Below are 15,930 nucleotides of genomic sequence, written 5' to 3' on the forward strand. Positions count from 1 at the left end.
GCGACTCCATTTTCTGTCTTGTATTAAATTATGTTGTATAACATTTTTGAGTTGCTGCTGTATTCTCCCCTTTTTTAAGGTATGCGCAATTTTTTCCTTCTTACAAAAAATAATAATATCAAACATACAAATATTCATAACATACACATACACAAAGCCCCCCCCTTTTGCATCAGAGACAATCAGAGTTCTCCTACCACAGTTATCGAAAATTCGCAATCATTTTCGCATTCGCAATAGCGAAAAATCGCAATTTTTTTTTTTTTCAATTTGGCAACATAAAAGGATCGCCTCAGCTTAGCTACTCGGCCCAGGGTCTCTAATCATACCAGCAATGCTTTTAGACGTCGATAGGATGTGATCTGTTTTAAAAATCAAATTGAAAAAATGCGAATATTCGGAATTGCGAATATTCACCGCGAAATTCGAAATATAGCGCGATTTCTCGAATATGCTATATTCAAGTCGAATATTCGCAATGCGAATATTCGTGAGCAACACTACTGCCCACCCCAGCGTTGGGGAAAATCCCCTTGCAAAGTGCAACAGCCCTATTCGCCTTTAGTAAATCAACCCCAATGCCTGTAGCCAGTCACCATTATCCATCAGAACTTGTGGAAGGTGAATGAGGAGCTGCTGGCACAACCTCACCCTTGCCCTGGTTGTAGCAGACTGAAGTAGAACAAGGTCTAGTGAGCTTGAGAGGATTAAATGTGTTTTATGTAGAGAGTGATGGTGAAGAATGGAGTATATTGAGGTTGGATGTGATAGGAGGAGTGGTGGGAGGGGGGAAGGGAGGACCTGTCAGCCAGTGATCGGCAGCTTGTGGTTGGCTGCAGCTTTCCTGGTACCTTGAGAGTGTCTAGTGCAGGGAGGGGGGAGAGTGCAGCAAGCAGCAGCAGCAAGCAGCAGCATTGAGCATTGTAGTGGTGCGCACATCTGCTGCCTGCGCTGGGATATGGTGCATGGAGTGGATGACAGGATCGCTGCCCTTCTCCTGTGATCCCTTCTCCTGTGATCCCTTCTCCTGTGATCCTCCGGAGCTGTCCTCTGTCTGCAGTGCTGAACGTCCTGAGTCATGCCCGACACGTGCTGCTGGATATAAACCCTTGGCTTGGCACAGTGGATTATGATTTATTCTGCCCGGACACTTATTATACAGGTAAGGTCCCCTTTTTTTTTTCTTATTATTATTATTTTAACCCTGTAGCTGCCAGCCATTGTATGGAGCTGGTGTTATTTGACTTTCTAGTGTAGATCTGTATCCTCTCCCATTCCTGGAGGATCTGCAGCGATTTTATGCCAGCAATGCATTACCTGATCAGGCATGGAATGCACACTGCGGATCTAATACCTGGTGCTGTGCTGTCATCCCATTGCAGGTAGAATGGGAATGGTATAAAAGGATTAGAAGCTGACTTAGCCCCCCATACCCCCCCCCTTTCCCCCCCCTCCTCCCCCTTAGGATGGGTTTGCTGTATCCATTAGCACAAGCTGTATTGCTACTGGCCTGTCTATACATAGGGAAGTCTTCCATATGGGGGCTTTAAACAAAGAGAAGCTCAGTGCAGCCTTTTTGTGTGTGTGACAGCTGTGTCTTAGCATGTGACACTACAGATCCTCAAACAGCCTTTGCTAGGCTTTAGTTGTGTCATAGTGGTTGATGTATAGGGGGTGCAGGGTAGGGATGCTGCTGGATGTTGGGTGTCAGTGCTTGCTGGTAGGCAATAAATGTGCCATTGCAGGGTCTAGGATTGGATTTATGGAGGTGAATGGAGATCAGCACTGGACAGCTCCTCTACTATAATGCTATTGAAATAATGAAATCCATTGCAGCCTTGTTTAGTATGGGGGTATGGGGGTGGTGAGGTAGTAAGAATGTATGGGGGGGGGGGGGGGCTTGCTTTCTGTTGGCTGATATAAGCTGGATTGTTGATTCGTGTTTTATTAAATCATAAATCGCAGAGGGCTTTCACGCACAAGCATCATGCAGTGAAAAGGATACAGAAATCTGCATTGAACCAAAGCTTGCTCTTCAAAGAGCCCAAGACAGCTGCATGATGCTTACAGATCTGCTCTTAGGATCCAGTACACTAGATATGGAGCTATGTCTATGTGTGGTTAGGCAATGCACTACATCTCTATTGCTGTACATGATACTATATGATGGATAAGGACAAAACCCCAGGGAAATCTTTAAAGGGACCTTGCAAGGTCAGACTCTAAAGCTGTGTTTTGGAAACCCAATAGCTTTCCTAAAAAATAAATACAAATTAGGATCTAGGTTGTAGGAAATGTTATTTTTCCCATCACCGGAGACAGTCATATGGGTTGCCATGGCTGACCTCCTCCTGAAATTGCTAGTTGCCCGGCTGTTACGTTGACCTACTAAGCGTCAATACTTTCTCAGTCACAGACTTGAAACTTGCATGCTGCTCATGAAAGAGAAGAGTGAGGCCCCGTACACACGGCCGAGAAACTCGACGGGCAAAACACATAGTTTTGCTCGTCGAGTTCCTTGTGAAGCCGCCGAGCCAAATTTTCCCATTGCCGTCAAGGAAATAGAGAATATGTTCTCTTTTTGGCCCGACGAGATCCTCGTCGGTTTCCTCGTCGAAAAGTGTACACACGACTGGTTTCCTCTGCAAAAAAAAAAAACCCAGCAAGCTTCTTGCTGGTTTTTGCCGAGAAACTCGTCCGTGTGTACGAGGCCTCAGACATTATAATTTATCGGTTACTATTTAAAGACTCAAAGGGGTTGTAAGGGTTTGTTTCCTTTAAGCTAGTGCATTGTTGGTTCACTTACCTTTCCCTTCGATTTCCCTTCTAAATGTCTTTTTTTCTTTGTCTGAATTTCTCACATCCTGTTCCCCCACGGTAAGCTTGCCCCCATCATCCGAGCCGTTCTGGCTGGGGGTTAGTAGTCAGCGTGCTCGCCCCTTTCCTTGCGGGGAGACGCTGTAAACAGCGTCTCCCCGCAGGGATGTAGTCCCAAGGGAGGCGGCGAGCACGCTGACTAACCCCCAGCCCAATGGCTCGGATGATGGGGGCAAGCTTACTGAGGAGAAACAGGAAGTGAGAAATTCAGACAAGGAAAAAAAAATTTTCGAAGGGAAATCGCAGGAAAAGGTAAGTGAACCAACAATGCACTAGCTTAAAGGAAGCTATTTAGAAAATAAAAAACAAACCTTTACAACCCCTTTAAGGCAAATAGGCTGCTCATTTTGCAAGGGAAATTGAATTTTGCAAGGGAATTTTCCCCAGAGCCTAGGGAATGAGGTGACTTCTATTATCCAATCATGTGCAAGCACAAATACTGTTTATTTCCCGTACGCGTGATTGGGTATTCTTTGCGAAGTGAGATTCACTAAGCACTGGAGGGAATTCCCTTGCAATATGCAACTTTCCTTGCAAAGCAAACAGCCTAATTGCTTTCAGCAAATCAACTCCAACTTATTGAATCCAGAGGGTCAATATGAGAGCCATGCTGTATGCATTTTTTTTTAAATAAAATCATTATTTTTTTAAGATATACAGGATTGCAACAGGTCAAATTAATACCAGGAAAATATAAGTTTTAGCAATAACTACCGTATTTATCGGGGTATACCGCGTGCCGGCGTATAACGCGCACCCCAACCTTAGAAAGGTAGTTTAAGGAAAAAAAGAAAACTTACATTTTTGCTCTGCGTCCATCGGCGGCCTTGTCCGGCGTCCGTCTGCGGCCTTGTGTGGGGTCCGTCCAGCCTTGTGGGTGTCTATCTGCGGCTTCCTTGCGCGGGGTCCGTCCAGCCTTGTGGGTGTCCGTCTGCGGCTTTGGAGGTGTCCATCTGCAGCCTCCATCCAGGTGTCCGTCTCCGTCCAGCGTGTCCGTCTGCGAGTCCATCCGCACCTTGCCCGGGGTTGCAGCCGTGTTTGTTTTTGGATTTGGCGCAGAGAGGAGACAGATTTCCTGTGTGTTCGGCTCCTCTCGGCTTGTCTCGGCTTTTCTCGGCTCCTCTCGCGTGACTGCGGGCGGAGCCGAGCGTGGCTGAGCCTAGCCGAGTGCGCAGTACACTCGGCTCGGCTCTAGGCTGCGGCGGGCGGAGCTGAGCCTAGCCGAGTGCGCAGTACACTCGGCTCGGCTCTAGGCTGCCATGTATTTTTGACACAGATACAGCGGGGATCGCCGTATATCATGCACCCGCGATTTTCCCCTGATTTTAAGGGGAAAAAAGTGCGCGGTATACGCAGATAAATACAGTATATTACCAATATATCCATAAGATAAAAAAAAAAATCTCTATATAAGGAGCAATAATGTCACCCAGATAAAAAATAGTATGCCATATTAGGTAAGTTATAAATATAATAGTTTCATCAATAGATAAAAAAAGGGGGGGGGGTTTGAGGTGGTAGTCTCAGTTTTATTGGCAGGGTAAGTCTAGGTTCACATTGGAGTGATTTGTCATGCGATTTGAGAGATTAAATCACATGACAAGTTGCAGCTTTATTGGAGGCAATGGTACTGTTCCAATCAGTGCGACACCGATTTTGTGGCGCCGCACCGATTTGCGAAATTAGTTCCTGCACTATTTTCGCCGATTTCTGGTGCGGCTTCAATAGATCTCTGTGCATGAAGCCACACAGATGTCTATCAAGTAGTAGCTAAAATCGCACTGACCTTGCTACTTTGAAATCCCGTAACTTCAAGTGAAGTAGCGGGATTTCAAAGTAGCATCAATGTGAACCAGGGCTTAGAGAGAAATCCTATACAGTAACCAAGGTGTCCAAATTTTTATTTTTTATTTATTTTTATTTTTTCTATGCATTTTTAAGAGGAGAGGTCAGCAATAGGAGTCTTTTTTACTTTACAACAAATAGTCCTTTACAACAGGTGCAAGTTTAATGTGAGCTTTGTGGGCCCATGCTTTTAAAAAAAAAAAAAGTTAAGAGGGAATTATTTTTTTTTAGTAATTTCGCTATAATTCCGATATTAGAAGTAAACAGGGGCAGACTGACCATTTGAGGACTCGGGCACTGCCCGAGCGCTCCATGCCACTAGGGGGCCCCATCAGGGTTGCCAGCCTTAGTAAAACCAGGGACAATATATAAAAATCTGTGTTTTTTTTTACATCTGTCCCTGAAATGTCTCTTCCCGACATCCTTTTGGTCTAAAAATCCCAAGATTATAGCTGCCCGCCTCTCCAGTACCTTCTCAGTGTCTGTATGTGTATTCTGTGTGAATGTATACGGTGTGTGTATACTTTGTATGTATACTGTATGGGTGTGTGTGTATACTGTGTGGCCCCATAATCTATTGCCTGGGGGCCCAACAATCTCCTATTGCCCGAGGGGCCCCATAAATCTCCTATTGCCCTGGGGCCCCATAATCTCCTATTGCCCGGGGGCCCCATAATCTCTTATTGCCCAGGGGTTCCATAATCTCCTATTGACCGGAGGCCCCATAACCTCCTATTGACCAGGGACCCCATAATCTCCTATTGCCCGGGGGCCCCATAATATCCTATTGACTGGGGGCCCCATAATCTCCTATTGCCCGGGGGCCCCATAATCCCCTATTTACCGGAGGCCCCATAATCTCCTATTGACCGGGGGCACCCCATAATCTCCTATTGACCGGGGGCCCCATGAGTTGTCAGTCTGCCCCTGGAAGTAAACACATAGGGGTAGATCCACAGAGCGAGTACGCCGGTGTATCTACTGATACGCCGGCGTACTTTCAAATTTCCCGCGCCGTACCGTTGTTTTGAATCCTCAAAACAAGATACGACGGCTTCTGGGTTAGATATCCGACAGGTGTACGTCTTCGTACGCCTTCGGATCTAAGATGCAATACTTCAGCGTCCCCTGGGTGGCGTTCACGTCGTTTTCTGCATCGGGTATGCAAATTAGCTATTTCCGACGAGCCACGAACGTACGAGTGGCCGGCGCATTTTTTTACGGCGTCTGTAGTCGGCTTTTTCCGGCATATAGTTAAAGCTGCTATTTCGTCGCGTATAGTTAGACTTGCCATGTTAATTATGCCGTCGTTCCCGCGTCGAAATTTGAATATTTTTTTTTGCGTAAGTCGTCCGTGAATCGGGATGGACGTAATTCACGTCTAAGTAAAAAAAAATGACGTCGTTGTGACGTCATTTATCGCAATGCACGGCGGGAAATTTAGAAACGGAGCATGCGCAGTTCATTCGGCGCGGGGACGCGCTTCATTTAAATGAAACACGCCCCCTAATCGCCGATTTAAATTCTTTGGGGATTCGAACCGGCCTAATGTAAGTTACAGCGGCGTAGCGTATCTCACATACGCTGCGCCGATCTATTTGTATGTGAATCTACCCCATAGTTTGTGAAAGACTATCGACAAATTATTTGCTCGCTTGCTGGAGTTTTTACTACAGGACTCAGGTCTTATGTGAGCTCTGAGTGCCTATGTTTGTTGTCGCTTTATTGTGTTGTGTGAGGGTGTGAAGTGAGATGTTGGTCGCTAAAGTAATTTATAGAATTGTCAGAGATCAAAATCTCTAAGTTTATTACTTTGCGGGTGAAGATGAGCGCTTCCCCTGGCTGACATCTGTGTCCATTCATTACGATGTGACTCTGGGTGGGTCTGAGACCATGGGCCAATTAGTAATTCTGGCATTCTTTTCAGGACGTGCCTAGCAGGTGGCCAGCGCTGATCTGTGATTAGAACTGGATTGCCGTTGTTACTGCAGAGATCTCATTTAAAACTTTTGGCTTTTCCAGTAGGACTCTTGTTCTTTGTTTTCAATTTTCAGCAGGAAACAGCTGATCGGTAACATTATTTCACACACTGATGTATCTTTATTCTAGTGTGAAATTGTAACTGTCTTCACAGTACATATATTCGTACAGGCAGAGGAGGAATATTTAAATGAATTAGCTGTCTTTCGTCATATCATTGTAAAAAAAAAAAAACTTGCACACAGTTTTGGAATGAATCATTTTATTTTTGGGACTAGAATTAGCGTGACTGATAATTTATTGCGGAAGTAAATTTGTAGAATCAGCTTGTAATGCATTTATATTTATGAAGCTTTTGTAAACAACATTAGGGAGTAAATATTTTATTTCTGAATTTTCCCATATAATTGATTTGCAGTAACTTGACAATGACAATAGGCCTTATGCAGAGCCATCTTAATGCAAGGGCACTCCTGGGCATTCATTCATATCTACAAACTATAGGATATTTTTGCAGCATTTTTTAGAATTTGCGGCGATCAGTGTTTTTTTTTTTTTTTGCAAGACTGCGACATTGCAGTGGACAAATCATACACTAAGTGACACTTTTTTAGGAAGCAGTGACATTATTACAGTCATCAGTGATAAAAAATATGCACTGTTACTGTACTAATGACACTGGCAGGAAAGGGGTTAACGCCAGGGGTGATCAAAGGGTTAAGTGTGTCCCTAGGGCAGTGTTTCTCAATTTCAGTCCTCAGGCCCCCCCCAACAGGTCAGGTTTTCAGGATTTCCATTATTTTGCACAGGTGATTTGATCAGTTTCACTGTCTTAGTAATCACCACAGCCTTTTCATCTGAGGGAAATCCTGAAAACCTGACCTGTTGGGGGGGCCTGAGGACTGGAATTGAGAAACACTGCCCTAGGGGATGCTTTCTGAGGCCTCGTACACACGACCGAACATGTCTACTGAAACTGGTCCGCGGACCTGTTTCCGCGGACATGTTCGGTCGTGTGTAGGGCCGACCGGACCGGTTTCTTAGCATGCTAAGAAACATGTCTGCTGGAACCATGTCCGTCGGACATGTCCGATGGTTAGTATGACTCATCGGACATGTCCGCTGGCCCGAGAACCCGCGCATGACGATGAAGTGATTCGACGCATGCGTGGATGCATTGAACTTCCGGGTTCGCGCACGTTGCCGCGTCATCGTCACGTCGCCGCCACATCACCGCGCTGTCTGTCCGCGGGGATTTTGGTTTGATGGTGTGTACAACCATCAGACCAAAATCTCCGAGCGGACCTGTCCGATGAAAACGGTCCACGGACCGTTTTCATCGGACAGGTCCGCTCGTCTGTACACGGCCTTACTGTGTTTAAGGATTGACTGACTGGATGAACAGAGAGATCCATGTGTCTGCTTCCCTATCAGAACAGTGATCTGCCTTGTTTACATCAACAGATCGCTATTCTTGTATCTCTGGGGAGCGATCGCGGGTGGCCACTGGACCCACTGATTGGATCCCTCTCTGGCCAATCAGCGCGCGCCTCTGTTAACGCTTGCATGCCCCCTGCTTGCTATTGCACGAATTTATGTACAGGTACGTAGTTTCACACAATAGAGCCGACCTGCCGCAGTATATGTACTGAGGTCGGTCGGGAACTGGTTAATTTTCAGGGATTTCCTCTCACTTCCTGTTTTAGATATGGGACAAGAAGTGAAGGGAAATCTAGCCAATAGGACAAAGAGAGCAAAAATAAACCTTACCCCATCCAAAATGAAAAACAAACTTTTGCCTATAGTTCCACTTGAATCGTCATAGCTAATACCCAGTATCCAAAGGAAATATTCAACATTCTAACTGTGTAAAATATTTATGATATATTTTATCAATCGTTTTTTTCCTCTTTGGAGAAAGTCTAAAGCCTTGTACACGCGGTTCGATTGTTGGAAGGGGATAGTCTGTTGACAGACTGTTGTCCTAAAATCTTACCGTTAGTTCGCTCCTTTTGATAATTGTTGTCCAACTTTCGGCCAACAAATGTTGGATGACGAGCTAGGAAATTTTTGGCGGACATCGGTTTGACGTCTGATTTTCATATGGTCAGTACACAAATCCATCACACAAAAGTCGAAAGTACAAACACACATGCTCGGAATCAATGCTCACCAAACACAAAATTAGCAGAAGGGGCCCAAAGGGTGGCGCTCAAGAGCTGAAATTCCTCATAGTACGTCACTACATTCATGTTTGTAGCACGACAATTGTGTACTGTTACTGTGCAAGACACGATCCTGGCACACAATAATTAGATGCTCAGTTGGCCAACAATCATACCGTGTGTATGAGGCTTTAGACTGAGATGCCATTAACCCCCCTGACGGTAAACCCGAGCGCGACTCGGGGTTGGTTTTACATGTTAGGATCGGCAAACCCGAGTCGCGCTCGGGCTGGACGGGCTTACCTTTCGCTGGATCCACAGGCTTGGTTTACTCACCTTGTCCCTGGATCCAGCGATGCCACCCGCTGTGTGAGCGAGCGGGACCTCCTCGCTCGATTCACAGTCCCCGTGTGACGCCGATCTCCGTTCCCTGCGACGTTACGACGCACGGGGACGGAGAACGGCGCCAAATTCAAAAAAGTAAACAAACACAATACATACAGTATACTGTAATCTTATAGATTACAGTACTGTATGTAAAAAATACACACCCCCCTTGTCCCTAGTGGTCTGCCCAGTGCCCTGCATGTACTTTTATATAATAAAAAATGTCATTTCTGCCTAAAAACTGTAGATTGTCCAAAAGTGTCCCTTTATGTCAAAAATGGTTTTAGATCAGCTAGAAAACAGCGATAATAAATTATAATCACTTGCAGAATTGTGCGATAGCGATTTGCGGGGAAATTCGTCATAAAAAAAATAAAATAATGACAGCGACAATTCTGCAACTGCAAATTTCAGTGATTTTGAGTTGATTACATTATTGAATAATTTTTATTATAATTATATTATTATTTGTTATAATTATTTATAATTATTTATTATATTATAATTTATAATTTTGTTTTAAAAAAAAAAATCATACCCGGGATGCCTACAAGACTCTTGCTTGGTCAGATTTAAGTGAGTTATTTCTAAAAATTACAGGCCTACAGTATAAAACGCCAATTTCCTTGCAAAATAAATGTACCGCTTTTGGTACGTAATTCCAGACAGAATCATACCGCCAGGGAGGTTAAAGTTCACGTGTGTGTAAAAGCAGAAATCCCAATACTTTTGTAATATAGTATATGTATAACCAACCATGCCTTTAAAGATCCAATAATTCATAAAGTGCTCATACAATACAATTCAAAGTGCTCTAGTGCAAATAAAAGTGCAAAATCTTGGGAATGTGTGGTTTCTTTATGCAGGCACAGTCGTCCATTTATTTGAATAGGTTGCTGTATCTGCGGGAAATGCAGAAAAAGGTCCCTACACTTTTTCCAAATCACAACCACTTTTTCACCATGCGATTATGGGCTGCTTTTTCAGATGTGTGGGGGTGCCATTGAGAATTAATGCATCCGCACACATACCTGCAATTACATAAACGTAAACTTAGCCTTAGGACTATATATCCCATGGTACCTTATTGACTGCAAGCAGTTATTCCCGTACTGACTCCACCTGCTGACACGCCTCCTCTCAGCACCTCTTTAAGTCAGAAGGCATACTTTCTGCAATGTGAGACACGTCAGTGGGCTAGATTTAGAGAGAATTTACGCCGGCGTATCTATGCGTAAATTCAAATCTGCGCCGGCGTATCTTCTTTCTGTATTCAGAAAGCAAGATACGCCGACATTAGCCTAAGATACGACTGGCATAATTCTCTTATGCCGTTGTATCACAGGGTGCATTCTCACGCTGGCCGCTAGGTGGAGCTCCCGTCGTTTTTCGGCGTAGATTATGCAAATCACCTAGTTACGCCGATTCACAAATGTACGTGCGCCCGGCGGTAGTTTTTTACATCGTTTGCGTAAGTCGTTTTCGGCGTAACGTTGCTCCTGCTATTAGGTGGCGCAGCCAATGTTAAGTATGGACGTCGTTCCCGCTTCGAAATTTGAATTGTTTGCGTCGTTTGCGTAAGTCGTTCGCGAATAGGGCTGGACGTAATTTACGTTCACGTCGAAACCAATGACGTCCTTGCAACGTCATTTGAAGCAATGCACACTGGGATATGTACACGGACGGCGCATGCACTGTTCGTAAATCACGTCAATCACGTCAGGTCATCACATATTAGCATAAAACACGCCCCCCCTTCCACATTTGAATTACGCGGGCTTACGCCGGCCCTATTTTACGGAGCAAGTGCTTTGTGAATACTGCACTTGCTCCTGTAAGTTGCGTCGGCGTAGTGTAAATACAATACGCTGCGCCTTGTAACTAGGCGCGCAGGTACCTGAATCTGCCCCAGTGTCTATTCACAGGGAATAGTGAATATATGTCACAGAATTACCATAATTTAAACCACTTTCACTAAGACAAGGTCATTTCGGATCCACCCCAGCCTGTTATTGAATGAGAAAGGAGAAAAACACACAGTGATGGGTTCATCTTTCTTTCACTGTCCTTCAGTTGACATGCTTTTTGTCAGCACATTAACTGATTGGCTCCTCATGCTGCTTCTTCCCCTCTTGCTCCAGCCCTGCTCTACATGGTCTGCAAGAAGCTAATACAGTAACAGATCAAATTTTGCTTTTCAAAATACATTTGATGATTTATTAATGATTGCAGAGCTCATTAATTTGTATCAAAGAAGGGAAAACAACAAATAGGTATCCTCTTGTATAGTTCAACTATACACAGTATACTATATATCTTAATAACATTTAATTAAAATCATTCAGATTTAGAGTTTTAAATAATACTGACAATAATTATACTGTATGAGAATTGAGAATATAATAAAGATAATTTCTGTCTCCTCCCAGATCACGTTCTATGAAATTCTTAAGGCCGGGTTCACATGCAGTATGTGTGGCTGCAATTTGCAGTCCGGGGTCCAGCGCGTTTCTGTTCCTCGGTTCACCGCACCCAAAAGCACATAGGACCCTTTTTGAAACCACATTGCGGCCGCCCCGGACTTGTGTGAAGCGGCACCAGTGAGAGCCAGTCATATTCACATGTCATGCGAATTGAATGCAGTTTAAAACGCATCCAATTTGCATGTAGGTGAACCCAGCCTTACTCTAAGGCCGCGTACACACGGTCGGACAAAACCGATGAGAATGGACTGAGGTTCAGTTTCATCGGTCCAAATCGACCGTGTGTATAGCCCATCGGTCTGTTTTCCTTAGGTCCAAAATTTTAAAACATGCTTCAAAATCAAACCAATGGACCGCTGCCCGATCGGTCCAAACCGATGGTTAGTACAGAAAGCATCGGTTCAAACCCCGTGCATGCTCAGAATCAAGTCGACGCATGATTGGAAGCATTGAACTTCGTTTTATTCAGCACGTCGTGCGTTTGACGTCACCGCGTTCTGACCCGATCGGTTTTTGGAACGATGGTGTGTACACACATCAGACCATCAGGCCACTTCAGCGGTGAACCGATGGAAATGGCCCGTCGGACCATTCTCATCGGTTTGGAACGACCGTGTGCACGCGGCCTTAGGCCTCGTACACACGATAGGATAGCCAAAGGACAACGGTCTGAAGGACCATTGTCTTAGGTTAACCGATGAAGCTGACTGATGGTCCGTCACACCTACACACCATAGGTTAAATAACCAATCGTGTCAGAACGCGGTGACGTAAAACACAACGACGGGCTGAAAAAAACGAAGTTCAATGCTTCCAAGCATGCGTCGACTTGATTCTGAGCATGCGCAGGTTTTTAACCGATGCTTTTGCATACTAACGATCGTTTTTGACCTATCGGTTAGGCGTTCATCGATAAAACTTTAAAGCAAGTTCCTGTTTTTTTAACCAAAGGTTAAATAACCTATGGGGCCCACACACAATCGGTTTTGACCGATGAAAACGGTCCTTCAGACCGTTGTCCTTTGACTATCCTATCGTGTGTACGAGGCCTAAGTCAAATTGATTTTGAACAGTCAAATTGTCATGCAATTTGACAGTTCAAAGTCATGTGACAAGTCGTACCCTATTGCCGGCAATTGAACCATTCAAATCGTTGCAACTTAAAGTGGATATAAACCCAAATCTTTTTTTTTTATGTCACAATGTACAGTATAATAGCTGGATTCACGTAGGGCGGCGTATGTTTCAGCCGGCGTAGCGTATCGTATTTACGCTACGCAGCCGTAAGTTAGAGAAGCAAATGCTGCATTTACAAAGCACTTGCGTCCTAAGTTACGGCTAGGTAGCGTAAATGTGCCGGCCTAAGCGCGCCTAATTCAAATTGTGAAGAGGTGGGTGTGTTTTATGCAAATGAATCGTGACCTGACGTGATTGACGTTTTTTACGAACGCCGCATGCGCCGTCCGTGGACATATCCCAGTGCGCATGCTCCAAATTACGGCGCAAAGACTTATTGGTTTCGACGTGAACGTAAATTACGCCCAGCCCCATTCACGAACGACTTACGCAAACGATGTAAAAATTTCAAAATTCGACGTGGGACCGACGTCCATACTTAACATTGGCTAGGCCAGCTTTTTGTTGGACTAACTTTACGCCTGAAAACGCCTTATGTAAACGGCGTATCTTTACTGCGACGGGCAAGCGTACGTTCGTGAATAGGCGTATCTCGTATCTCGCTGATTTACGCATTCTAGGCGTAAATAAGCGTTCACGCCCCTAGCGGCTGGCCTAAATAGAAAGCTAAGATACGACAGCGCAGGCCATCGCATCTTAGCTAGATTTGAGTGTATCTCATTTTGAGAATACACTTAAAGATACGACGGCTTAGATTCTACCGATACGCTGGCTTAACTGTTTCTGAATCTAGCTATAAGATTTCCTATGATCTGTGCCTAGTCTTGCCACACAGAGTTAATCCAGCTCTGAGCAATCCTCTTTTATTGTTCAGTGAAATAAAACGGACTTACAGAAAAAAACCTTAGTCCGTTCCGCCCCCTTGCTGTGAATGACAGGTTATTTACATATCTCATGCACTAGCCTGGAGACAGCCATTATTTTTTAATTTACACCCCCACTCCTTTTCTGAAGTCATGTGGTTACTTTTCTGGATTTTGACTGGATGATAGTGATCATAGCAGAATTTAGTGTAAGGGCAGTGTAGAGGTGGGTGGGGAGTCTACTGACGTCACGACTCCACCCACTGAGCTCCAGACAACAGATCCACCCACAGAATCTGCAGTTTTTCAGTTCTTATAACAGACAGAGGGGAAACATTTGACAGGTAAGGATACATGCAGGAGGCGTGTATATCCTTATAGCTCAGCACTATGGCAGTAGTTTAGAAAGGATGAGAGTGGGTTTACATCCACTTTAAATCTCAGCGACTTTGAAAAAGGTTTCTTAACTTCTTTTCTGCAGTTTCATTGCAACTTGCATTGACTTCTGTTAAATAAAGTCACAAGCCACAGTGAAATCGGAGGTCCAAATTACACTGATCTGTGGCTTTAAAATTGCGTTGAATTAGCGCCATTTCAAAGCCTCACTGGTGTGAACCCGGCCTAAATCTTTATTCCTTGTATTCATTTGTGTATTTTATATCTACATCGAGTTCAGCAGCCTTGTGCCCTATGTAATTTCCCAGAACATGGGGATCTTCTAAATGTTAACATGCACAGGACAGTTTGACCTTTCATGGAAGATGATCAGATCCGAATATGTATTTCTTGTCTCTTAACAGGTATTCACATCCACTGTTCATTGGTAAAGTGGTAGTAAAATGTGCAACTAAAAAAAATCAGGTCCCCTGCAAGTTAATGTCACTAGTATAGCACATTATGAAAGACTTAAAATGAAGCCCTCCAGCGGTTTGCTGTCACCGCTGAAAGGGCTTCACCAGGTCTTCCTTTCAGGTTCTTAGGCTCCAGCTGTTTGAATGGCCAAGCCGCAAAGACGTCACTCCCACGCATTATCAGGGGAGCAACAGCCATGGCACAGCGCTCAGAAGGGATGGCATTCTCAACATGTCATCCCTTCGGAGCCCAGTGTGCATGTGCTGGGGACGTCACCGGCTCCATAAATTGTGAATATCTCCTAAATGGTGCATGTTTAAGAGATAAGCTCCAATTCGCAATAGCAGGAGATTTTGACCGGCTCTCTATGGAGACGGTCCACATATCTCCATAGCAGCTGCGGTGCATTTTGGTAATTTGGTCTGTTTCAGGTCTGAAGACAGCCCACAATTCGGGCTGAAATCGAACCTGAAACAGTGAACCAGGACTCACTGGACCCCTGCTGTGAGATGGATGCAGTGATGGTGTGAACCCAGCCTTAGATAAAAGGCCTGGGCTGGGTGTAAAGCCATCTGCTAAGCATCTGCTTACACCCAGCCCAGATGGCTTTACACCCAGCCCAGGCCTTTTATCCTTGTAGGTAACCACAGAGATCCTATGTCATAGGAGCCCAACCAGTGGCCCGGGGAGCCCTCTGATGTGGCCCGCGACCTCCTGCTGTGGGATAGAGTAGAATACTGTTATTAAAGCCCCATCTCGTTCTACAGAGCATATATAAGTATGCCAGTCTCCTCCTCCCATTAGATCTGATGAAAACGCGGAAGCATTGAAACGCGTCATCACTACGAGCCCCTGGCTGACGTCACTTCCTGTCACCGAGAGCCGTATGCACTCCAGGCTGAAACGCACGCTGCCGAACAGGTACTTCCGGGATTCGCTGTTCCCGCAGTGCTCTGCCTCGCTTCTTTCCTGGACAGCAACCAACAATATCTTCACCAGAGAAGCCACCATCATTGGCTGACTATCCACAGTGGCTGCACTTCCCTTCTTATGAGCGCATTTTGTACGACTTTTTAGTGAGTAGCCATTTGGCTGTTTTAATGAATTAATAAATTCAATATTATCAGACATACTGCACTTAGTAGGCACATTTTTTCTTTTTGTCATCTTGGAGGTGTGTTTGGAGTCATTACCTTGTTGGAATGCTGCCTAGTCTCCGAAGGGAGGGGATCATTCTCTGCTTTAGTATATCACAGTACATGTTGGTGTTCATGGTTCCCTCAATGAACTGTAGCTCCCCAGTGCCGGCAGCACTCATGCAGCCCCAGACCATGACACTCC

The 15,930-nt window shown here is 44.9% G+C and overlaps 1 protein-coding gene across 4 annotated transcripts in view; it reads left to right on the plus strand.

The window, feature by feature from the left end:
• The first annotated feature begins 877 nt into the window (after positions 1 to 877).
• The window catches only part of HECW1 (HECT, C2 and WW domain containing E3 ubiquitin protein ligase 1), a 418,742-nt gene continuing 403,689 nt past the window's right edge, over positions 878 to 15,930 (plus strand). For 3 of the 4 annotated variants that reach the window (XM_040353252.1, XM_040353251.1, XM_040353253.1), the window contains exon 1: positions 878 to 1,162. Coding sequence is in view for 3 of the 4 variants with exons in the window: in XM_040353251.1 (XP_040209185.1) it covers positions 1,130 to 1,162 (33 nt within the window). In the remaining variant the exon portion in view is untranslated. The remainder of the gene's footprint in view (positions 1,163 to 15,930) is intronic. The other variant, XM_040353254.1, reaches the window with a different exon arrangement.

This window comes from Rana temporaria, chromosome 5 (assembly GCF_905171775.1).
Source record: "Rana temporaria chromosome 5, aRanTem1.1, whole genome shotgun sequence".
Classification (NCBI taxonomy): domain Eukaryota; kingdom Metazoa; phylum Chordata; class Amphibia; order Anura; family Ranidae; genus Rana; species Rana temporaria.